General features: G+C 44.0%; 1 protein-coding gene across 4 annotated transcripts in view; it reads right to left on the reverse strand.

Moving 5' to 3' along the window:
* ACTN2 (actinin alpha 2) overlaps window positions 1-26,255 on the reverse strand; it is a 75,166-nt gene that overhangs the window by 14,416 nt on the left and 34,495 nt on the right. The window contains exons 5-12 of one of the 4 annotated variants that reach the window (XM_024233210.3): window positions 21,755-21,842; window positions 20,008-20,086; window positions 16,464-16,545; window positions 11,941-12,026; window positions 10,450-10,542; window positions 8,110-8,340; window positions 4,574-4,721; window positions 2,845-2,995 (exon numbers count right to left, since the gene is read on the reverse strand). In XM_024233210.3, the coding sequence (XP_024088978.1) occupies window positions 2,845-2,995; window positions 4,574-4,721; window positions 8,110-8,340; window positions 10,450-10,542; window positions 11,941-12,026; window positions 16,464-16,545; window positions 20,008-20,086; window positions 21,755-21,842 (958 nt within the window). Of the gene's footprint in view, window positions 1-2,844; window positions 2,996-4,573; window positions 4,722-8,109; window positions 8,341-10,449; window positions 10,543-10,995; window positions 11,083-11,940; window positions 12,027-13,155; window positions 13,242-16,463; window positions 16,546-20,007; window positions 20,087-21,754; window positions 21,843-26,255 lie in introns of those variants that run through there. The other 3 variants (XM_024233214.3, XM_063724558.1, XM_063724564.1) reach the window with 3 other exon arrangements.

Raw genomic sequence — 26,255 nt, forward strand, 5'->3', positions numbered from 1 at the left:
CCCAGATGATGAGAGAAAATGAACATGGGCTAAAAAAGAAAAACAACAGGGAAGTTTAAAAACAAAAACATCTGAAATGTATCCACATGGACATAGAGAGTGGGCTGATAGACAGTGGAGGCTCAGAAGGGTGAGGGGGTGGAAGGGTAGGTGGATGATGAAAAATTACTTAGTGTGATTTCATACAATATATGTTATTTGGGTGATGTCTACCCTAAAAACCCTGACTTGGCCACATGTAGCAAAACTGCACTTGTGGCCCCCACCCCAAACATTTATACAAATAAAAAAATAATAAAAAATAAAAATCTGATAGAGAACTGGGATGGTATTTCAGGGTTTTGTTAACTGTCATCACTGTAAACATCACTCTTCTCAGATAAATCACAAGAAGAATTCATAAAACTTTCGCTGGCCAACAGATTTCTAAACAGACAGAACCGCTGTCTTCTTAATGCCGCAGGCTCAATTTATTTTCCCTTCCTTTTCTTGGAGAGGCCCCCAGAGAGCATTATTTCTAAGTGGCAATGTCCCTGTGAGTGAAGGTTGGAAGATGTCACTCTCTGACCTGGAGGACAGTCCTGTGGGCCAGGATGCAGCCACAGTGACTGGGGAGGGAAGAGTCAGCCTGCACCATATTGTGTCCTTGGCTTCCCTAGGAGGGCACTTGGCCTCACCACTGGGTAGAGTATCAGGTCCAGAACGGCACCAAGACTTTATCTAACATAGCGGGATTTCTGAAATGGGGCCGAACTGAGCCCTTCCACTTAGAGACAGAGAGGTTCTGACTCATCTAATGCCACTAGAGTGACAAGCAAGAGCAAAATGATTTCTTACTAAATCCTTACTTTTCCTTGCCAGATCCATCTATGCATTCTACCTGGGATCTTTCTGTGCACACCACTGAAGCAATTTTTTTTTTTTTTTTTTTTTTTTTTGAGACAGGGTCTTGCTTTGTCACCCAAGCTGGAGTGCAGTGGGGTGATCATACGTTATTACAGCCTCTGACTCTTAGGCTCAAGTGATCCTCCTGTCTTAGCCTCCCAAGTAGCTGGGACTACAGTCATAAATACACCCGGCTCTTTTCAAAAATGTTTTAGAGATGGAGTCTTGCTGTGTTGCCAGGCTGGTCTTGAACTCCTGGTCTCAAGCAGTCCTACCTCCTCAGCCTCCCAAAGTATAGGGATTACAGGTATGAGCCACTACACCCAACCTAAAGCAAATTCTTAACTAGAAGCTTAACCCAGTACCTCCAGGGATAACAAGTTTGAATCCTGTACAAAACTTAATCACCTTTTTCATTCAGATATAAATCAAGAACCATGGAAGTTTAAAGACATCTTCGGAAGGCTTCTTCAAAAACAGTCCAGGATTAGACAACTTTTGAAAAGTACCCTCCTACCCTACCAAATCCATTTCCTTAAAGCTTAAATTCATTTACCTTTTTTTTTTTTTTTTTGAGATGGAGTCTTGCTCTATCGCCCAGGCTGGAGTGTGGCCTGATCTCGGCTCACTGCAAGCTCCGCCTCCCGGGTTCACGCCATTCTCCTGCCTCAGCCTCCCGAGTAGTTGGGACTACAGGTGCCCGCCACCACACCTGGCTAATCTTTTTGTATTTTTAGTAGAGACAGGGTTTCACCGTGTTAGCCAGGATGGTCTCGATCTCCTGACCTCGTGATCCACCCACCTCAGCCTCCCAAAGTGCTGGGGTTACAGGCGTGAGCCACTGCGCCCAGCCAGAACACAGCAGTTTTAAAACATAATATATTGAAATAAATTTTTATTATTTAATTTTTGAAGTTGCCATTCTGTGACAGGCTCTAAACATTCTACAGATGTATCAGTGATTATAATGGTGGGGAAAGGAGTAAGAAACAAAATGTTGTCTTTATTACAAGGAAAAAGGACCTGAAGAAAGCTCAGAAACACAGCACGGAGGCTCCTCTCCCCGAGGGCAGCCGCACCCCAGGGCTCACACTACACAGAGCGGGAACTGAGAACATTCACTCCGTGCTAAATCCAGCCTAGACTCAAATATCGTGTCAGTTCTTCCCATAAAACCAAACACATGAAAGTGAAACAGCACTTATGGGATGATAAAGCAAAGTGGGGCCCTGACGTCTCTTCTGCACATGTGAGGCAGTGCCCACTTTTTTTTTTTTTGTTCTGTTTTGTTTTTTGTTTTTTTGAGATGGAGTCTCGCTCTGTCGCCCAGGCTGGAGTACAGTGGTACGATCTCGGCTCACTGCAAGCTCCACCTTCTGGGTTCACACCATTCTCCTGCCTCAGCCTCCCGAGTAGCTGGGACTACAGGCGCCCGCCACCACGCCCGACTAATTTTTTGTATTTTTAGTAGAGATGGGGTTTCACCGTGTTAGCCAGGACGGTCTCGATCTCCTGACCTCGTGATCCGCCTGCCTCGGCCTCCCAAAGTGCTGGGATTACAGGCGTGAGCCACCGCGCCCGGCCAGTGCCCTCTGTTTTGCGTTGGTTTTATGTTGATTTCAGGACAGGCTGTATTCCGCCTCTTGCACCTGGCCTGGGTGAGGCCGCCTTCCCATAGCTTTCTGGGCCCCAACATTCCAGACTTATTTCTCATCTTCCAGGAAGCGGAGCTGCCTGTGCTAGGGGCCGGGGTGCTGCTGGATGGGAGGACATAGGGATTCTACCACAACCTAAGAACCAAAATCTGTTTCTACATTTAAAGAAACAAGGAGAATCCCTGCACAGAGTGCCTCCAGCCTGGTTCCCTCTGCGTTTAGTCAGGAAAGGAAAGGCAGGTCTTCCTCTCCCCTCTGTGGAATCCCAGGGGCTCCCGGGAGGACGGAGGGCATCTGCACGTACTTGAGCTCCTGCGCGATGGCTGCGATCTGCTCCACGCGGTCCTGGTGCGCCGCCAGGTCGCTCTCGAACGCCTCGTGCTTCCGCAGCAGGGCCCGCACCTCTGTCAGCGACGCCGACTCATAATCCTTCTGCAGCAAGATCTGCTCTTTGCCTGCAAAGGTGGTAGCAAGAAAGTATTAATATGTGAGGGCACAGCGGCTTCCTCATGCCAGCCACGTTCTCAGGGAGCGTTGAGATTCCAAAGAACCAAGAGAAGGGGACAGAGAGGGGCAGGACTGAAGACGCAGGCCAGGGTTGTGATGGAATTCAGGCTGTTACCTACTGAGGATGCCCCAGCCCCTTCTCAGTTTTGAAAGCTCATGTCTCCAAATAAAGGGGAAAGGAGAGCATGCTGAGTGCGTTTTAAGAAAAAAACAAATTTGTAGTCTTCATCATTCTAAGTCACAAGTATCTGATTCCTGCATGATCCTCAGTTAAGTTAGTAATTATTCACTCCCAAGAGCTGCTGGGGATGCTTAGATAAAACCCCGGTGCTCTATTTGTCTACCCATGATCATTCCACCCCACTCTAGTTCCTTTTGTTTGAAAGCTATACTCTGTGTGCTTAAATGGAGCCTGTGCTTTGTTTTACCTGATAATAAATATTAGAAATTTTCCTCTCTGACCCTCCACTTATATTTTCTCATATAAATATTTCTTAAATCCAGTAACTGCTGTGGTCAGGACTGCATCCACATTTATCCCCTGGCTAACGACCTTTAAGAATTCTATGAAATTGGAAGTGGAAAGCAAATGTTCATATATTTAATGATGACGATGTACCACTTACGGTGTACTAGACGCTACTCTAAATGCTTTCTAAATACGAACTCATTAAATCTTCATAGAAACCCTATGAGGGAGGTATTACTGTGATTCCCATTTCGAAGAGGACACTGAAGCCCTGCTAGATTAAGAATTCATCTGGGGCACACAGCTGCTATGCATCAGAGCTGTGCCTCCAATCCACCTGGCTCCAGCTTCCTTGCTTGTAACTACCTGTCTATGAAATATTAAAAATCAAGCAACAATAAAAGCAAAAACCATAAAATGAGGAAAAATCTCCCAAATCTCAAAACAGATTATTATGTGATGGGGAAAATGCTTTATTCTTCTGCCTTAGCAAGAAGGACTATTTAGTCCAGGAGACAGTTAAAAAAAAAAAAAAAAAAAGTTAGGGCCATATTCTTATAGCTATGGAAACCGGCATGTGTGTAAGGCCTGAAAAAAGTAGATGAATGCAAGTGAAATAAGAAGTCAGATTATACATGATATCTTGCATCCTCCCTCCCAGATTTTCTACATAGGATATTATGTTGCTCTGTGGCATTTAATATACATTCTACTGGCAGAGGCTAGTGGTTGGCTCAGGGCTATCTGACTACCAGTTAGGGAATGAATGGGTACTTGTGGAATCAAATAGAAAACATGGAAGGAGGCCAGGCCTTATGTAGGTAGGTATGTAAAGAACACATTTTGGGAAGAAATAGATTATCTGCTTGATTAGAAACTACATTTTCATGCTTACCTCTTAAATAAATTTGGCACTGAGACAAGAGCAGAGAAAGGTGACGACACCTACCTTTAGTGTCACAGACATTAGGCACAGAGTTGGTAAGGATGCATCATGGCTCTGGGCATGGCTCAACTCTGGTTTTTCAAAAATCCAATCTGACTCCTGTCTACTTACCATAAGCCCAAGTCTCGTGCGTTGAGGCCTTCTGCCTGAACTTCTCAGCCAGGTGTTCCAAGCGCTCCAGTCTCCGAATCTCATTGAGCAACCACTCCTCGTAACCCTTCTCAGCCTGCTCCAGCCTCTGCCAGGCACCAGCAATATCCTGGGATGGTTGGAAGCCGAGGGAAGCGAATGTGTAACAAGCACCTTCACTACATTCTGGCCTCTCAGGCTTCTTCTATAAATCCCTCCACTACATGATTGATGGTGTTTTCCTTCTGTTTTCTTTTCCTTCCTTACCCCCCACCTCAATAACCATTCAATTATTTGGCTTCCAAATGTCTTAATTATAATTCACTGGGACCTTTTAAGACTAACATAGTTGTTATCAGCAATCCTGACACTTCTCCAGATGTGGACAAAGATGTAGAGGGCTGACAATTTCTGGCTACAAGAAGATAAAGCCTCAAGATGACTCAGTTCAAAACAACCCTTTTATTATGATTTTTTTTTTTTTTAAGAGATGGAGTCTCGCTATGTTGCTGTTCTTTAACTCTTGGGCTCTGGCAATCCTCCCACCTCGGCCTCCCCCGTAGCCGGGATTACAGGCATGTGCCACCACACCCGGCTTCCGAAACAACTCTTATTCAGTGACTGGGGTGAATTGTCCAGACGGCCAGCCATCAACAACTCATTACTGGGCATCTAGCATGTACCAGGCACTAGTGAGAGACTCTGCAAGGGTAAACAACAGCTCTAAAGTTCCCCGTTCCCATGCAGCTTCCATGGTGGTGGGGGGAGAGAGACAATCATTAAGTACTTAAGCAAGTTCATTTTGGAAAGCGATAAACGAAATGCTGTATGGGGAAAAAAAAAGCTGGGTGAAGGGATACTGCCAGCCCTGCCCATCAGGGTGGTCCCTGTGGCAGGTTACTTAGAGAAGACCCCTCTGAGAAGGGGGCATTTGAGCTGCGTCCTCAATGACAGAAAAAGCCAGTGATGTGACGAAGTAGGAAACGAGGGCTCCTGGGCAAGGGAAAAAACTCGAACGCCCAAGAGGGGATGTGCTCTGCGCGCGGGAAGGACGGCAGGCAGGGTGGTGTGGCGGCGGTGGAGTGAGGCAGGGCAGAGTGAGGGATGTGTTTGGCAATCATGCAGGCCCTTATAGGGCAGGATAATGAAAATGGATTTTACTCTAAATACTTTGGGGAGTCACTGGAGGGTTTTGAGAAGAAAGGAGATGAGATCTGATTCATATTTTTAAAAGACGACAGAGGCTGATGTATGCGGGATGAATTTTAAGGGGCAAAAGAAAAAGAAGAACCGGTCAGGAGTTACTTGCAGGGTCCAAGGAGAGAGAATGGTGGCTTAGCATGGGCCAGTGGCCATGGAGGTCAAGAGAAAGGGATTAAGAGCGTTTACGTAAGGTGTATTCTGGAAGAAGAGCCAATGGGATTGGCTGAAGAACTGGATGTAAGAAAGTGACAGAAAGGGAAGAATCAAGGATGAAACCTGGGTTTGGGGGTTGGCAACTTAGAGGACAGTGATAGAATTCACTAGGATCGAGGAAACCGGGAGGAACTCTTTTGGATATGTTCAGTTTAATACGCTATAATATATCCAGGTGGATATATTGGCCTGGAATTTGGGGAAAAGTCAGAGCTGGAAATGTAAAATTTGAGAGGTATTGGCATTTAGGTGGCAATTAAAACCATGGGCCTGCCCAGGCATGCTCGCTCATGCCTATAATCCCAGCACTTTGGGAGGCTGAGGTGGGAGGATCGCTTGAGCCCAGGAGTTTGAGGCCAGCCCTGGCAACACAGCGAGACCCCATTTGTACAAAGAAATAATTAGCCAGGGGTGGTGGTATGCACGTGTATTCCAGCTACTCAGGATGTTGGGGTGGGAGGATCGCTTGAGCCCAGGAGATTAAGGCTGCAGTGAGCTGTGATTGTGCCACTGCACTCCAATCTGGGTGACAGAGCATGACCATGTTTAAAAAAAAAGGAAAAAGAAAAAACAAGCCATGGGCCTGGATGAGATCACCTGGAGGGTATAAAGATGACGAGGGCTCAGCACCAAGCCTGAGAATCACCAACATCTACAGGTAGAGGGAGGAGGCAAGGCCTTGAGCAGAGATGGAGAAGCCCTCGCTGGTGAAGGAGGAAGAAACAGGAGGGCCAAAGTAGAAAGAACTTCAAGAAAGGGGAAATGGGCAGCTGGGTCAAAGAAACTGAGAATATAAAAATAAAAATGATCCCAGCACTTTGTGAGGCCGAGGTGGATGGATCACAAGGTCAGGAGTTTGAGACCAGCCTGGCCAATATGGTGAAACCCCGTCTCTACTAAAAATACAAAAATTAGCCAGCCGTGGTGGTGGGCGCCAGTAATTCCAGCTACTTGGGAGGCTGAGGCAGGAGAATTGCTTGAACTCGGGAGGCAGAGGTTGCAATGAGCAGAGATCGTGCCACTGCACTCCAGCCTGGGCAACAAAGTGAGACTTTGTCTCAAAAATAAAAATAAAAATAAAAATAAAAATGACTTGCTTTGACAACATGAATGCCATTGACTTTGACAAGAACATTCTTGGTGGAAGCAGGGACAGAAGCCAGTTTACTGCAAGTTGAAGGGTAAGAGAAGTGAGTGAGTTGGGGCCGGGCGTGGTGGCTCACGCCTGTCATCCCAGCACTTTGGGAGGCCGAGGCGGGCGGATCACCTGAGGTCAGGAGTTCAAGACCAGCCTGACCAACATGGTGAAACCCCTTCTCTACTAAAAATACAAAAATTAGCCAGGCGTGGTGGCAGGCACCTGTAATCCCAGCTACTCGGGGGCTGAGGCAGGAGAATTGCTTGAACCCGGGAGGCGGGGCTTGCAGTGAGCCGAGATCGCGCCACGCACTCTAGCCTGGGTGACAGAGCAAGACTCCATCTCCAAAAAAAAAAAAAAAAAGACAAAAGGTGAGTGAGTGAGTGGGGAGGGAGTGGAGATAAGTACCACAACCACAAACAACTCCTTCTAGATGTTTTGCTGTGAAGGGGAGCCAAGAAATTGCTCGTGGGAGATGTGGAGTCCTTGGTTTTAGCTTGTGACTGGCAGATTTGAGAGCACTTTTTTATGCTGGTGTGCATGATTCAGTGGAGAGGGAGAAAGTGACAATGTGGAAGGGAGGGAGATAAATGTAGGACTCAGATTTTGCGAAGGTGAGATGGGTAGCTTGTAACAGCAGGGAACAGAAGACACATGATCTAGATGCTGGTGGACATGAGGGGCCAAGTCCACGAGGAGGGAGGAGAGAAAGAGGCCGTTCATCGAGCGTTTCCTAAAGGTCTGCTCTTTGTGGGACACTGTACCCCAATGGCAGCTGGAGTCAAGAACTGCATGATGGTTGGGAGAAAAGTATTAAGAAGAACGTGGTTACAGGGCCAAAATGATATTCACACAACTAAAAAGATTCAAGAAGTCAATCCCTCCTTCTGACCCAGGTCAAACGCCTTTAGGCTAGGAGGAGGGCTTCCCGTGGGGCCAGGAGGGCTTGGCGCTCGCTACTCACCGACACCATCTTGCCCTCGGAGGGCATGAAGGCAGGCCGGTTGCTGATCCGCAGCTTGGTCTGCAGCGTGTTGAAGTTGATCTCCAGCTGGCATTTCTCCTGCACCTTGGGTGGCTTGTGCTTCCGGCGGTAATCCCGGAAGTCCTCCAGCTTCTTCTGCATGGCTTGCATGGTCTTCTCGGGAGTCCGGTTCTCCAGCCAGGGGATCGTGCGACGAATCCATTCCAAAAGCTGCTCCCCAAACACAAAAATACTGCTGAAGACACCAGCAAACCCCCTCCCCCAGTTAAAAAAAAAATGAGGCATCCAATAATTTGTAAAGGATGAACCTAATGTTCCTAAAATCACTGAGATGTGGTACCTCTATGCACAGAGGCATGAACAAAATGTTCAGTGTCCACCCATGGCCACTAGTGATCACCCCAATGATACGAAACACAGGTTGAAAACTTAAAGTGAGCACGTAAAGTCGTGTCTTACAAAAATGTGACGTTTACAAGAAACTCAGGGACCAGACATTAGCAGACAAATGCTGGATGGAGCTTTCAAATTAAAAAAACAAAAAACAAAACAAAACAACCCCAAAATACTTGACATAGCAGAATTGTGGTGTAATAAATTCAGGAAAGAACTGGATTTCACTTAAAATGCGTTTTTAAAAAATAAGCTCAAATCTAATTAGATTACTTACTACACAATTGTATTGTAAGCCTGGGCCTAACTCAATGCCAAAGTGTATTTTAACGTCTAGCTTTTAAGTAAATCTATGTGATAGAAGCGAACGTGGTAGTGAATTCCTAAGGACAAAATACGCACCCACCTCTTGAATTACTACCTAGGTCTTAGAAATTACTTGCTGAAAACCCCATCATGTACACTTATGCCTACTGAGCACTTGGAAAATGACAGCAGATTTGAATGAAAATAGTTTAAATGGTGATATACCTAGAGATGAAGGGTTTTAGGAGGATAAATGAAGGACCCAGTAAGAAAAGGAAGGATTGAATTCCTAAGGATCCTCTGGCCTTCAGTACTGGCCATGCTTCATGTCTGGCAACCCTGTCACTGCCATTCAACTATGCCATCAAGCTTAATTTTTCTGTAGCAGCAGTATGAAAATATGAACTCAGTATCATAAAGTTACACTACTATTTATTGGAACATTTATTCCAAATGTCCTGATACTTTTCCCGATAAAGACCAAATATCAGCTAAATTAAAAAGCAGGCCGGGTGCAATGGCTCACGCCTATAATCCCAGCACTTTGGGAGGACAAGGCGGGTGGATCACCTGAGGTCAGGAGTTCGAGACCAGCCTGGCTAACACGGTGAAACCCCGTCTCTACTAAAAATACAAAATTAGCTCGGTGTGGTGGTGTACGCCTGTAATCCCAGCTACTTGGGAGGCTGAGGCAGGACAATTGCTTGAACCTGGGAGGCAGAGGTTTCAGTGAGCCAGGACTGCCCCACTGCACTCCAGCCTGGGCCAGAGAGCAAGACTCTGTCATAGAAAACAAAACAAAACAAAACAAGGCAAAAAATAAGGCAGAGCAAAAATTATTTCGTCTGAAGTATGTGTCACTGTACTTGAGTCCAATTTAGAGAGGAGGTGGCTGGGGGCCTCATGCAGCCCATGCTTGTATTTGGGAAAACCGTGCAGATGCAGTGAGGACACTGCGTAGTCGCTATGTATGCTATAACAAGAACAAAAAGAAAAACAACCTGGAAACTGCTGTCCTAACCAAGAGTCTAGCTGAAGAGCTCTGGAAAGGCATCACAGAAACTCATGCTCAAATATTCTGCAGGGAGGGCTCTGTCTTCCCCAGATTTCCTCTGGGTATTTATACAGACACACAAGCCCGAGTCAGCTCCGCACACCAGGCTGGGCCAGTTCTTTTGACACTGGGTCCCTATGTGGAGTGAGGCTTTTGCATATGGAGTGCATCCTATGTGATGTTGGTAGCCAGTGAACAGGAGAAAAAAAAAAAAAAAACAAGTAACCCAAGGTTGTCTAGGGGTGTCCAACCCTGGAGGTGCAGAGCTGAGCAGAGAATTGCATTCTCCTATCTTCAGACATGCAAACTACACCTTTCTGCTTTGGGATCGTTGGAAAGACCACTGGGGATTATGTTTTTGCCAAAAGTTAGGTTACTACAATAGGAACAACCTCAGAGATCAAGTGTATTTTCCTACTTTCATCCTATCTGAGATGAAAAATGCAAAAAAAAATATATATATATATATACCCCCACGGAGTATTTTTTCACCCTCTGTTTTCACCCTCTGTGCCTCAGCCCCTGCGTGAGGATGGACAGAACTGCAGGTTACCAGTTTCCTTTACCTCACTCGCTAGCCTCTCATATTCTTCCATCAGCCTCTCATTCTCTTGATTCACAGCAAGAACCTTACATATCCTGTTAGCCGCTGTCTCGGCCTGTAAAACACAATAGGTAAACAGGACGGCTCTGTCGACGGGAATGCGCACACACAGCATGGAACGAGGGGGGTGATGAGAGGGGACGAGGAGGGTGGCGTGCTGTAGACGGTGCAGAGTCTAGGTTAGGGTGCGGTCAGACTGAAGGCATGGCTTTTGCGTACTATGAATCATTTCACACCTTTGTTACAGTTTTCACACAGACTTACACGGCAGGCTGATTAGACTGTAGGGAATAACGGGGAGAGAGCATTAGTCTAAAACACAAACTCGGTAAACATCCAGCAAGTTAGTCACAGAAATATTTGGGTCCAGGAAACCAAGATCTTGGGTCCCTGAATGTCCACCTGAACTCTCCACTGATTTCATGATGATGGGATGGAGACTCCCTGAATAGCATTAGCCTTTGGAAATCAAGGCAAAAATAACTGGGTCAGGAAAATCCAGATATACCATTGCACTTGAATTCACTGAAGACCTCCTCATCTCCTGATATGAATATGTAGAACTTTCTGGAGGGGATCCTTCCATAGAGCTGAGAGTGCTTTAAGACTTTGTCTAACCTAGATGAGAAGTCGTTGAGGTAATACACAATTCTCTATCATCTTTAGTGGAAAGGAACTTGGGGCAGGAGTGGCAAAGCGCCTTGAACCATAACTGTCTGATGGAACAAGAGAAACTTGCCTATCTGGCTTCTGGGCCCACAGCCTGTCCCCAGGCCTTTCCTCTAAAGCCCTCATCAGCCTGTTAGCATCCTTTCCCAGCGACAGGCTTCACAGCGGTCACTGAAATAATGCATACTCCGCCCACTGCAGTCTATCAAGATCCTCCAAGGAGAGGAACAGAAACAGGTGAATATGCAGAAAGCTGAGGGCCATTCTTCCTCAAGGTCCCTTGGGCTATTTGTCTTGAGAAATGTGAAATTTTTTGAGGTTGCAACTCTGTTATCCCTTCCACTATTTCACTTAAAACAAGATTAGTCTTGATGTTAGACCAAATCACGGAACTGTGAAGGCAACTTCTAAGCAGAGAACAAGGCCAGGTTGAAAAGGGATTCATTTCTCCTTGCCACATTCCCCCTTTACCACTCAAGGCATGTGGCTCAATTTTCATGGCATTTTTTTTTTCTAAAGCACAAATACTTTCCACAACTTACTAATGAAATAAAGGAAATACATTAAAAGTAAAACACATAAAAACATTTCAGGAACTGTCTAAAGTTAAAGCTGTTAAAAAAAAGTTTTCACAGTTTAGAACTTGCCATATGAGGTTATTAGAAAACACTCAGAAAGATTCCAAGGTAAGATGTGAAGCGCACAAACACACACTCAAGTATGCACACACAACTAAAACCAACAGAGAGTAACACAACAGCCCAGATGGACAATTGTTGAGTACCTGCTCCGCGCCCGCAAAAGCGTGGTAGAAGCAAGAGACGTACGTCATGATGGCTCTTTCATCGGGTTTAGGGGTGTTCACGATGTCTGAAGGGGGAGAAAATAACACAGGACGCGCGCACACACACACACACACACACACACACACACACACACAGACGAAGGAGAGAAACCAGGGAGAACAGAGGGAAGAACAAATTGGTTTACACTGACCAGTTTTCTGTGTTTCATGGGCCCGTGGTCCTGAACCTCAGGAAGGCTGTATTGTATCGAAATGATTCGTGAACAGGATGGTTTGAGCCAGCACATTTTTTAAGGATCAAACTGAGGGCTTGTTTTCTCCCCCACCCCTTGATGGGCTTGTAAAGGTGCATTCAATGCTTTCACGTGGAAACCTGGTCTGTTGTAGATCAGAGCTTGTTACTCCTTCCTTGTGACTCCGGTCCTCCGACCACATCAGGGCACCCGGCCCCTCTGCTCTGGGGAACGCAGGTCACTTTGCAAGATGCAGGGAATATTCACAGGGCTGCAATGGGCTATCTGTCTTCCCACTTCCCCTTCCCCACCCAAACAACTGTTGGGGATTTCTACTCTGTAAAGTGCCTTGCTTGAGGATGAAATTCACTGGAGAGGGCAGCTCTTTTAATAACTTCGATACATACTTACCATACCGCTTATAGAAATCACCAAGAATAACAAAACATCTAAAGAGAAGGGTCTACATGGCTTGTGCTTATTATGACTCGCTACTATTTCTACTAATTGCTGAAATAGCCAAAAGGAAGACAGAAAACAGAACCATGAAAACCTACATCCTTTCTTCCTCCATCTTGGCAACACCATTTTTTGGTAAGTTGCTTTTTAACCTCGTTCATAAACTTAGGTCAGTCAATGGGTCAGAGTGAAGTTAAAAAGATACCTGACAATTCCCTATGGTGAAACCTAGTTATTGGGTTTGCAGAGACTATGAACAGAAAGGATGTGGGGTTGTGTAACTATGGAATCTTCCGGAAAACAAACATGAACGGCATACCACTGCATGAACAGAAAGTAAGTTTCAAAGAAAGCTAGACTAAAAAAGACAAACAACTGCCTCCTGGGAACCAGACAGTCTCCTTACTCGGAGGAGAGGGGGGAAAAAAGAGGAAAACAATTGAAAAAAAATTAAGACACAGAAGGTGAAGGGTGAGCAGTGACTCATGGTTTACATCCTCACCTTCTGTGCACCAGCAAAAGCATGATAGTAACAGGAAACATAAGTCATTATGGCTCTTTCATCGGGTCTGGCAGTGTATACTAAATCTGTGTGGAGAAAAGAAGGTTAACTGCGTGGATGTTCTAATACCAGCAGGCTTCTGCTAAGCGCTTCCTCAGAGGTGTTGGAATCAGGAATCCTCCCCCTCGCCCCCATACACTTATGTTACTAACATTTTGGCTCAAATCAAAGAAGTCACACCTGCAAAGGGATTACTCTCTGTGCACTTTTGAGAATAGTCAAAGGAAACAAAGGAATTGCCAAAGAGAACTGCCAAGGCTAACCCAGAAGAGCCCTAACCTAGCAAGAAAGGCACATCCACGGACAGAATTAGGCCCTCGGAATTGAACAGAGCGCACACACCAGCACACTCACCAGGACTTTCTATTACTATACACATGGAGGGCCCAGGGGTCCACAAGATCCCTTCTGCAGGTTTTCATGGAACAAATGTACCCACAGATCTAAACCTAGTCTGCACCTCAAACAAAGATTTGTGGAGGGAAATAGAGAAACAATTTTTACAACCTTTTAAAAGCACAGTAGATAAGTTTAGGAAGAGTTTCACCAGTTTTTGCTACAAATAACTGTTCATGGGTGAGCGGGCCAATGAGTCACTTGAAAATCCCCCACTTGGGTTCAGAGACCAACACAAATGACAGGAATTAAGGTCCATGGCAGCAGGCGGGAAGGCAAGGATTTACCAAAAGGCACTCATGATCTGAGGAGACCTGGACCTGACATTACCATCAAAGAGCAGCAGAAATTTTAAACTGCTGATAGAAGGTATGGTAATACAGGAATACAGGGAATTCGTGGCTAAATCTGTTAGGCAGTGATGCCACCGCACGCTCTACACACTAGGTGGCCAAATTCAGAACTGTTTGCTGGCAGATTCTTTTGAGCAATTATTCTGTAAAGATAATGATACGGCGTGTGAGCATTCTTCTGTACCATTAAAAGGGAAAGATGAAGAAAAGTATGGAAGATTAGGAGGAGGAAATGAACACAGTGCTAACACACCCCATCTGCCTGGAAGGATGAGCAGAATGGACATCTGCCCAGACCAGGACTCAGAGACCAAGGAAAAACCAAAGAACTGAGAAGCGAATATTAGCAGCGCCAGAGTAACACTGATGATGATCCTGCCAATAATTCTACGTGAGTGTTTGAATAGGAAACTCACCCCCAGTTTAGGATATTAGGGAGGCATGAATAAACTGGAAAATTTACTAACTGTTGCCTATTTTCTCCTCTCTTTAGTACCCTGGCTATTAGCCCAAGTGGGAAAACTCGAGATAGTTATTTATCATATAAAAGGTCAAAAGAAAGAGTACACAAATATAAACTTAGCTTAGGACAGATGGAAAAAGAGGAAAGGAAATTTCCTATGTTCCTACTTCAGTGTTTTATAGACTTTGTCCCTCTGAGGACTTTTAGAGAAACTATAAATAGAATTCCGAATAATGCATTCAAGTGTTAATATCCAATAATACAGATGTTTGATTAAAATGATTAATTAATGAGCAAAATTAGAGTTCTAATTGAAAGATTGCTGTTTTGGATTGAACTGCATTTCCCAAAAAGATACACTGAAATCTTAACTTCCAGCACCCCTGTGAATGTAACCTTATTTGGAAGTTAGATCTTTGCAGATATAATCAAGTGAGGATGTGGTCATGCTGGAGAAGGATGGGCCCTTAATGCAATGTGACTGGTATCCTTGCAAGAAAACATTCACAGGTCAGGCGCAGTGGTTCACGTCTGTAATCCGTGCACTTTGGTAGGCTGAAGCAGGTGGATCACCTGAGGTCAGGAGTTTGAGACCAGCCTGGCCAACATGGTGAAACCCTGTCTCTACTAAAAAAACAAAAATTAGCTGGGCATGGTGGCACATGCCTGTAATCCCAGCTACTCAGGAGGCTAAGGCAGGAGAATCTCTTGAACCTGGGAGACAGAAGTTGCAGTGAGCCGAGATTCCACCACTGCACTCCAGCCTGGGCGACAGAGTGAGACTGTCTAAAAAAAAAAAAAAAGAAAAGAAAAGAAAAGAAAAGAAAAAGAAAAGAAAATATTCACAGAGGGGAAAAGGCTGTGTGAAGACAGAGGCAGAGACTGGACTGATGCTGCCACAATCCAAAGACTGTCTGGGGCTCCTAGAAGCTGGAAGAGGCAAGGAAGAATCCTCCCCTAGAGGCTTAGGGAGCTGCCTACTCCTTGATTTCAGACACAGCCTCCAGAGCTGTGAGAGAAATTTCTGCTGTTTTAGGCTGCCCAGTTTGCAGTAATTTGTTACAAAGGCCATAATACAATTACCAAAAGCAAAGAGGAATGGAAGATTGACAACTGACTATAATCAATTTCCTTAGTTTTCCCCAACGTCGCTAATTAGTGGAAGTAATGGACCACTAGGGAATAATAATATTTATAATAACAAACAAAGTAATATATGAATATAAGATTCTTGAGGGCAGGGTATATATCTCATACATCTCATCAGCTCCTGCAGTACCCAGCCGAGGGTCCTGTTCATGGTAAGTGCTCAGTAAATGTCTGTTGAGTGGTAAATGAATCATGAATAAATAAAATGAATGAATGGGTGTCCACATATTTGTGCTTTCAATGGTCTGCTGTAGGTACAGCTCACACAAATTCACCATATAAAAGGGACAAAAAAGTATTTGAAACAAGTCCCCAGAATGAGTGATACTGAAGTGCAAAATATATGGAAGTTCTTTCAGCTCTAAATAAATTAAATTTAGATGAATTAAAAACAGTATGTGAAAGTCTGGATGGTACACTGACGGTTGAATGCTCCATATTCTATATTTCAATTCTCTAACTTCCAGCTGGAAGGAAGGAATTTTTTTTCTCTTAAGTATGTCACAAAAGGATTTATTTGCTACACTTGTCTCTAAGTGGTTAGGGAGAAAACATTAAGTTATTGAAAAAAAGAAATACAGGAAATGTTTTTTTTTAATTATAAATAAAAGCATTTTGTTTCTTAGCCAAAGCTGAACTTTTTACCAAATCCTTTTTCTGTAATTTTGCTGGCTTGTTTGAGGGTCCAATTTTTAAAAACAAATTTTATGAACAAGCTACACATGAAAATCTCTACTACTCATGTGGCCAGTGACAGAAATTTGTTAGGAATCCAAAGTACTTCGGATGTAACTTAGCTATAAAATTTTGCAAGGTCCCAGTGTGTAGCCATAACATTTGTAGTCTTCAAATTTTCTGTAATTCAGCAAACACAATTTTCATCTCACCTTCAGCATCCAACATTTTAGGAATATCCAGGTGCTTCTCAGCGATTTCCATGGCCAGGTTAATATTTCCTATGGGGTCATCCTGTATGAAAACCAAGACAATCAGATTTTTAAAATATATTTTGAAACAAGACTTGTGAAGAATGTTTTTTATATACCTCACTTTAGGCCGGACACCTTCCCACCCACACACAATCATAGTAGTGTAACTTTCACCTTTTCCCAATCACTTCAAACATTTAGAGAAACATCATAAATGACAGAAGCCACAAAATCCATGCACACTCCAATCATAAAGTGTGAACAAAGGGTTTAAGAGAACAAATGCATTGACAAGAAAGGACACACTGAATCCATCAGAACTGATCTTCAGGCCTAGAAATAACATTTAAATCATTCTAAATCATGAAACATGCATTTTCCAGACTTGGAAGGGGATCTTGGAGAACCACATCCTGATTTTATATACTGGAAAGCTGAGGGGTAAAGAGATGAAAGAAAAATGTTGCTAGCTAAAACTTTTAGCTGACTAAAGAGTGTTACTAGTGTTACAAAGGGCAAAACTCATGTTAAAGCAAGAAGAAATGATAAAACCTGAAAATCATTAAGTGAATTCATGAAAAAAATTTTGTTCTTAAAATTACATTTACCTTCCACCGTAAAAACTAGTTAAATATACGTAACGTAGCAAAATAAACTTAACCAGAGGTATATAACTAAAATAGTGAAAACAAAGAAGAGGCAACATTTCTTATTTTGATCCACTAGAGAAATTCAAAAGAAATTAAGAATTTCAAAAGAAATGGAGGTAAGATAGAAAAATCAAAATGAAATGTAGTGTTAGTCTGGGGGTGACTTGAATGAATTTTAATAACAAAGCCATTTCAATATTTTAGAAACCGCAATGTTTTCCAATGAGCACAATCATTTTTATACAGTGAAACACTGAAAAAGTGCAGGTTTCAAATATATTCACAGTGCTCAATGAAGAAACCAAAGTCAGCTTTCTGGCCTCACAGAGTATACAGCGATTTCAGTAAAAAAAAAAGTTTTTAACTAAAGGTTCTTTTAACAAAGCTTATCACCTGAGACTTTGTGAAGCTATCTCATTTAGAGTGTAATTTAAATGATAACATGTGCCAATTAAGTATTGATTTCCTACCTCAGCTATCGGCCATGTGGCCTCTGGTAGATTACTAACTTCCCACCTTCTTCGTCTGTAAAACTGGGATAATAATAGTACCTACTTTATATGGTTACTGTGCATTGCGAAGATTAAATACGCATGTGGGATTTCATATATATGCATATATGCACGTGTGAATATACATGTATGTTTATTTGTTTATAACAGTGCCTGCTCTGGTGCTATATAAGTATTACTTGCTATTGTATTATCATTTTTCTACTTTCTTAAAGATGACCAGTTACTACAGATCTACTGATGTTTTGTAATACAAACTGACCATACTAAACTGCTAATGAAACTGGGTCTATGCAGTACAATCCCCTCATTTTGCAAATGAGATTAAGATTAATTGAAAAGAACTGTACCCTGTCTATATGCTTGGAACATTTCAAAGTAATTCAGGGGATAAGAAAATACATCCATTGAAAAGCTGGCAAAAAGTTCCGTTTTCATGGGCTACCTTAAAGTATTTCATTCTTAACGTTTAGGATACCAGTAAACTCTTCATGTGCTACCCTGTATGCCATGGAGGCAGGCTGGGGGCAGGAGGTAAGCAAGGGTAACTAAAAAGGTGGTGGAAGCCAGGACACTCTTCTTACGACCATCCATGCCACACGAGTGAGCTCAGCATGCAACAGGGCTGGAGTCCACGCCCAAACACAGCAACAGCACGTGAATGGCGAGCTCAGCACACCAGCACCCAGCAGGAAACGTGTAGTGGCTACTGCAGAAATGTGTAGTAAGGGTGGGCCTTGCTTTTACCCTTAAGTCTTTACACACCATTCTTTCTTTTCTTTTGTGAAACTGAGTCTCACTCTGTCGTTCAGGCTGGAGGGCAGCACCGCAACCTTCGCCTCCCGGGTTCAAGCCATTCTCCTGCCTCGCCTCCTGAGTAGCTGGGATTACAGGTGCCCACCACCACGCCTGGCTAATGTTTGCATTTTTAGAAGAGGCAGGGTTTCACCTGCCACCACGCCTAGCTAATCTTTGTATTTTTAGAACAGACAGGGTTTCACCACCCATGATGGAAAAAGAAATCAAGGTCCCTTCTGAATCTTGTGGATGCTCTGTGCTGCCTTAGTGAATCTTGTGGATGCTCTGTACTACCTTACACACTATTATCTCTAAGGCAGCACAGAGGAGCCACAAGATTCAGAAAGGACATTGATTTCTTTTTCCATCACAGGTTACATTGTAACTACGTTTTTGTTTGGGAGTTGGTGTGTCACCCTGTGACCCAGGCTGGAGGGCAGTGGTGTGATCACAGTCCACTGCAGCCTCAGACTCCTGGGCTCAAGCGAGCCTCCTGCCTCGGCTTCCCAAAGTGCTGGGACTACAGGTGTGAGCCACCACATCTGGCCTTAAAACTACTTTTAAAGAAAGAATTTGAATACTAATCTGAGACTTAAACACACTAAACCTTTACCTTAAAGGGAGAATTGCAGTTTTCTAAGTTAAATTTTCTGAAAAAAAGCAAAACTAAAAAAAAAACGCCTGCCCCAAAAACTTCTTTTGCAAGGCTACAAATGATATTTTCTAACAATAACAAGATAGTTATGAAGTAGCCCTTGTGTGACAGACGAGTTAATCAATTCTGAATAAATATGTCTACAACTAAATCCTCCAGAAAAAGTCAAGGGAACTTGACTTTAAAAAGGCTTGGACAGGCCGGGCACAGGGGCTCACGCCTGTAATTCCAGCACTTTGGGAGGCTGAGGCGGGTGGATCACGAGCTCAGGAGAGCGAGACCATCCTGGCTAACACAGTGAAACCCTGTCTCTACTAAAAATACAAAAAATTATCCAGGCATAGTGGCGGATGCCTGTAGTCCCAGCTACTCGGGAGGCTGAGGCAGGAGAATGGTGTGAACCCGGGAGGCGGAGCTTGCTGTGAGCCGAGATCGCGCCACTGCACTCCAGCCTGGGCGACAGAGCCAGACTCTGTCTCAAAAAAAAAAAAAAAAAAAAAAAAAAGGCTTGGGCTATCTGAACCTTTCTTCCCTGCAAAAATAGAGGTTTCACTTCTCATATTTAGAATCCAGGAACATAAAATCTCTAAGGAACATATAGAAAGCCTTCATAGTAAATCAAGCCAAATCATCAAACATACCTTGATATGGGCAAAAAGGGATGACTTTGGGTCTTGTTTTTCCTGATTTTAAGAGGTAAGTGTTTTCCTGGCCACCCTTCATATTTGGATCATGGGAAAGGCTAGCTGGGAGAATATGCTTGTTCCTGCTGGCCGTTTCTGCAGGTGGCCCTCGGGTTTGTGCTAAGCTAGTGCTGATGTGTGCATTTGCAGGACATGCTGAGATGCGTGGCTGGGGACACTGCATGCCAGGACACCCAGAATAACCTTGTTAAGCTTTGAGTAGTCAATGAGGTCAGGCCGGTGTCGGTGGATGAGGGCACAGAGTCCAAGGCCATCTTTCCAGCTTCACAACCGTCGAGAAGAACAGGAACACGTGTTAGTGGAGAGAAAGAAGCAGCCAGCGTCTGCACTCGGTCAGATGTTGGCCTTCCTTCTGTCTGACTTAATGCACGGAAGGCCCCATGTAGCTTCCTCTTTACCCCGCCCGGTGAGCCTGAACACTCATCTTCTTCCCAGGGTCCACTGTATTCCTCTCCTTTCGACTTCCTCGCCTGAGACTTGCCCTGTCTCCTGCCCCGGTCTGGTCTGTGCTGGCACAGGCAGTGACAGGAAGGGAGATGTCTCTACTGCTGTCCCTGCTCGGCCAGTCCCAGGGTTCTTCTCTCTTCTCCAACTCTCCATTCAGGCCCTTACCCCTGAGTCTGCCCAATAAATATACACAAGGACGTCTACCCTGCAAATGTCCAGAACACACTTCCTCTAAAAGTTGTTCGGACGCTTCAAAAGCCTCCATTAGGTCCCAGATACTCCTCTGTCTTTAAGTTCTTTTTTTTTCTTTTTCTTTTTTTAAGGCAAAGGCATGTAGGTGAAGGAGGACATGCAATTAGCAGGGCAGATGTTTATTTCTGGTCTGTTTCCCCATAGACACCAGCTCTAAATGCCCCATAGACAAGGGCAGGCCAGAGCTTGCTGGCAACAGCGGGTTCAGTGACAGCAGAGTGTGGGAGTTCTGTTCCTCAAAGGGTCTGGGGTAGGAGACCTCCATGAGAGTTATCAGTGCTACAATGCTGAAGCACTTGGGCCAATTGGGAGCCAGAAAAAGAAAAGCAAGATGAGTGGATGCAGATCTGGGCACTCTGACTTTGACACCTGCAGAAAGTCCCAGCCTTTGATAGCTCCTCTCATCTGCCAAATAGCATGGTGTAGGGACAAAGAAGGATTCTCCTCCCCTTTGTCTTCCGAAGGCCTGGCTCAGTGCCTGACACTTGGTAGACATTCTGAGAATATTTGTTCAACTAGAAGAACCTCCCCAATTTTTCACCGTGGTTCATCCTTATCTTTCCTTTTTCTGATTATCGGTGGCCAGTGGTGGGCCTGTTTGCATTCATGGGTAACCTAGCATCCAAAGGTGAAAATACAACCAACTCTTTTACTTAAACATCATAATGACCACTCTACATGAGAAAGACTGAAGCAAGTGACAGAATCATGCTCTCCCCTTATGTCGAGATTTCATTCACCTCATTTCCTACAATTTTTCAAACATAATTTTTCTACATCTTTTGAATTTCAGCAGAGCAAAGCTGATGGATGAAGGATCTGTCTACTTCCTACAGGGCGAGGGCTGAAGAGTCGCTAGTGGGGGGTATGCAGACTCTGCCAGGGCCTCCCTCATCCCTGAGAAACAACAGCCATTCCTGCTGCCTTTTCCCAATACCAGGGTGAAGGCTAAAGTAAGATGCATGCTTACACCCCCAAACTCAGTAGCATCCTTCTGGCACTGCAATACCATTCACTTACAAATACAGTGCTGTTTACCAGCATGCTAAGGCTTAATCCAATGTTTTCCTTTGGGAGACTTTAAGCATCAAGAATTCTACAGCCTGAGTTCTCCTCGATACATAAAAGGCTTCTCAGACAGGAGGAAAACACAGGTGCACACAAACACTGTTCCCCATGCTACCCACGGATTCCACTGAGAATACAAGGACCAGGGGCCCTGGGTGCTCACCTAGTATGGAAGTTCTGAATGTTCACATTTCTATAAGGAGCGGTTTTCCTCTGACACCAAAGCAGCAGACCTTCTTTGGCAGACGTTTCTGTAATGACAGCCAAGAAAAAGCGGCCCCAGGGAAATGCCGCTTAGTTCACTTAGCTCCTAGTCACTTTCGAAACAGACCTCCCAGGGGGTCGATCACCAAATACATCGTCTCTTCCTACAGCCTCTGCAAGTGCATAGGAGCCAGAACCCTGATCTTGGTGAGTAACTTCTGATGACACTTAGAGACTTCAAAAGGACAATGCAGGAGCAATCACAAGCTCCAACATAAAAAGATACTAAAACTAGACTTCAGGGTGGTTGTTGACTTGTCCCTTTTTAAAGGAAAATAATTTTTTTTTTTTTTTTTTTTTTTTTGAGGCACAGTCTCACTCCGTCACCCAGGCTGGAGTGCAGTGGTGGGATCTTGGCTCACTGCAACCTACGCCTCCCAGGTTCAAGAGATTCTCCTGCCTCAGCCTCCCAAGTAGCTGGGACTACAGGTGCCACCACCGTGCCCGGTTAATTTTTGTATTTTTAGTAGAGACAGGATTTCGTCACGTTGGCCAGTCTGGTCTTGAACTCCTGACCTCAGGTGATCCCACCCGCCTCGGCCTCCCAAAATGCTGGGATTACAGGTGCGAGCCACTGTGCCCGGCTGAAAATAAATTTTTAAAAACTGTGCATATCCCATTGTGTGAGGTGACACTGGGGGCACCTATTATTCAGGACCAGAGACTAAGTGTCCAATTTGAAAATGAGGCTGTGGATGCTGACAGACCTTTCCCTGCCTCTTGATTGACCGCATCCTTAAAGTATCAGCAAAGCTTAATACTGAGCACAATCTGTAATTGAAGTGAGTCTTACAGGTCAATCGGATCCTTTGTATTCACTTAAGGTTTACTGTACACAATCCTGAAAAATATGCAAACATAAATAGTCTACAGTGCAACTCACATGAAAAAATAAACGGTGTGTAGTTGATGACAACAAATCTGTCATTCATCTGGTTTGTAATTCATACTCTTAGGTAAATGGAATTCACAGATGCTACCACATCTCAAATGTATTCCTTTGCCCAGTGATTTTGTAACACTTAAAGAGTTTTATTGGTAAATTTCAAGTTTGGCCAATTGACTTCTCACCAAAAAAAAAAAAAAAAAGGAAAAACCCAGCACCATCTGCCATCTGTGATGAACATAAAAATGTGCCGCTCAGACATCCCACGGCTTCAGCTGCGAGCACAGGGCAGGCAACTGACGTGTCAGCTGCAGCCCCCTGAATGCACCACTCCCCTGCATTCCCACTGAGGCCACATTCCCCAGAGCTATTCCAGCCAAAGACCGGGGGGTGAGCAGCAGAGCTAAGACACCCCTATGCGACGTGAGACTCCTCTCAGGGCAGCCTAGGATTAAAGACTCCATCAGCCTGGTGAAATTAACCTCAGAACCGCACTGCAGTCCGAGACCTTCTTCCCCAAGCCTCCTCCCTTCCTCTTCTCGGCCCAGGTGTCAGCCAGGAGCTCTGGTCTGAAGGCTCCTCAGGCATCTCCCGCTCCCTCCCCTTCATCCTGCATAGGCATTTTTCCCAAAAAATCTTCTGCACTTCTGGTATGGCCTGAATGTTGGTGCCTTCCCGCCCATCACCAAATTCATATGTTGAAGCCCTGGACCCTAATGTGCCTGTATTTGGAGATGGGGCCTTCGGGAGGTGCTTAGGGTTACATGAGGTCACGAGGGTGGGGCCCTCATGATCGGATTAGTGTCCTCATAAGAAGAGACACCAGGGAGCCTGCTCATTGGCAGGTTCTCCCCCACCCCCACCCACCACGTGCGGCACAGAAAGGCAGCGGCCGTCTGCAAGCCAGGAAAAGGGTCCTCACAGAACCAGACCATGCTGGCACTCTGATTTTGGACTTCCAGCCTCAAGAACTGTGAGAAAATAAAGGTCTGCTGTTTAAGCCACCCATGCTATGGTATGTTTTTATAAAGGCCTGGAAAGACTACAACAATTTCTAGTAAGTCTTGGCACTTGCTTCCTGGAGGACCCAAACCGACACACATCTAAACAGCTCCTCAAAGCCACTTATATAACTTAGGATTCCACCCATATTTAAATGCTAACAATTTAGAAATTCCCTAAAGCATGTGGACTCATAACTAACATGGGGCCTTCCACCTTAGGAAGGGGTTGAAGTTGATTTTTTCAAATCAAAATAATTTTGTAATTATCTAAATTGTCCATTTTAGGCTGGGCACAGTGGCTCACACCTGTAATCCCAGCACTTTGGGAGGCCGAGGCCCGCGGTTCACCTGAGGTCAGGAGTTCAAGACCAGCCTGGCCAAGATGGTGAATCCCGTCTCTACTAAAAATACAAAAATTAGCCGGGAACGGTGGCGGGCGCTTGTAATCCCAGCTACTTGGGAGGCTAAGGCAGGAGAACTGTTTGAGCCCAGGAGGCGGAGGTTACAGTGAGCTGAGATCGCGCCACTGCATTCCAGCCTAGGCGACAGAGTGAGACTCTGTCTCAAAAAAAAAACCAAAGCAAAACAAAAAACTGTCCATTTTAGTTCACACTTTCTTGGACCCATAATCCAGATAAAATACACACACCCCTAAAGTTCCATGTGCTATAACTTGAATGACTCCTGTGAATGTCTCTTAACTAGCAAGTGCTAGTTAAGAGAAAATAAAGTGAAACTGTTAAGACTTAATTAAAATGTGAATTGATATGGACATTGAAATATGGAACTGTACAGCCAGTTGTTCTGCCTGTCTTTGCAGTCCTGACCAATGTAATTAATAAGAAAAAGTACATCAGGAAGAAATAATGCGATGTATTTAATAGAGTTTAAATAGAACTTACCACGTTAGAAAAGCAAACAAAGGTATAGTATATCTACAACATCTTAATATTGCTACTGAAGTTTAGATTTACAAGTCAGAGTTTCACTTAATTTATGCCTGAATATGTGTGAACACTCTTGGGCCATGAATGTCAAACAAAGCTTTTTCCTTCTTCAATTGGTTACTACAATCAAAGCCAACCCTCCTCCAACCCCAAATCCAGTTTTAGGCTTTCAGCAGAAGGTTAACAAGCTTGTGTGAATTACGTACATTACTGGAAAACCTACTCCCGAAAGGTGTATGGGAAAGTGGAAATGAGGCCATTTGGCACAAACAGGTCCACACACAAAACCCTGATCATGCGTATAAAAAGCATGTTACAGATTGGCAGTAACATTTGTCATTGCATCACGAAGCACTGAATGACACCCAAAGGAGCTCCATCATCTACTTACATCTGCACTGCCTTCATCAACAGATATATTAATCTCTCATTTTCTTTTTCTTTTTTTTTTTTTTTTTTTTGAGACGGAGTCTTGCTCTGTTACCCAGGCTGGAGTGCAGTGGTGTGGTCTCAGCTCACTGCAACCTCCACCTCCCAGGTTCAAGCGATTCTCCTGCCTTAGCCTCCTGAGTAGCTGAGATTACAGGCACATGCCACCACACCTGGCTAATTTTTGTATTTTTAGTAGAAAGGGGATTTCACCATGTTGGCCAGGCTGGTCTCCAACTGCTGACCTCATGATCCACTCACCTTGGCCTCCCAAAGTGCTGGGATTACAGGCGTGAGCCACCGCGCCCAGCCTAATCTCTCATTTTCTTTCTTGGAAGAGGCTCATCGTTTTGTTGAAGGAAACTCACTCCTCAAAGAATCTGTTTCTAATAACAATGACTTTTTCAACATACCACACATCAACAACAAAGATGATTTTTCTGTAGACTTACGGAAGTTAAATGAGGTTGTTAAACAAGTACTCCATTAAACGAAAGCAAATAAAAATATAAATTAGCAAACTAACATTATCTACTGTGTTGAACACTGCAGAACCATCTGCTTGAAGAGATTTAGGTACTTTTCTAATAAAATTATAATTTTTTAATGTTTAATTTCTTAGTCTTGTGAAGAGCAGATTAATATAGCATTTTATCGCAAAATTTTACAAAATATTGTGATTTAGCTATCTTGCTTTGGGCACGTTAATAACAATTTTGGGGAAAACTCTAATGGATAATACCATTCATACCTACACTTGAAATATAATTAAGTTTAAATTCATATTATCACTAATTTAAAATTTGTAACTAATCAGAAACAACTTGAGGTCAACTTCACCTCTGTAATATTTGTGGAAAAAGGATTTGCTAGACCAGCAACAGTGTGAACAAGATTTCTAAAAGTAGTATTTATTTAAAGTGGGTTCAACAGTTTAAATATTTAAATTTAGAAGTATACAAAAACTGATAAAATTATTACAACTTACAATTTTTAAATAAAGCAAGAATTTTAGGAAGCCTCTTGTTTCTTTCATTAGCATAAAGGAAGGTACTGTAATAGAACTATACTGTACAAAAGTTTTCAAAGTCAGACTATGTATTAATTCAAGCTGGCTGTCATTCCTGAGCTTGA

This window comes from Pongo abelii, chromosome 1 (genome assembly GCF_028885655.2).
Source record: "Pongo abelii isolate AG06213 chromosome 1, NHGRI_mPonAbe1-v2.0_pri, whole genome shotgun sequence".
NCBI lineage: Eukaryota > Metazoa > Chordata > Mammalia > Primates > Hominidae > Pongo > Pongo abelii.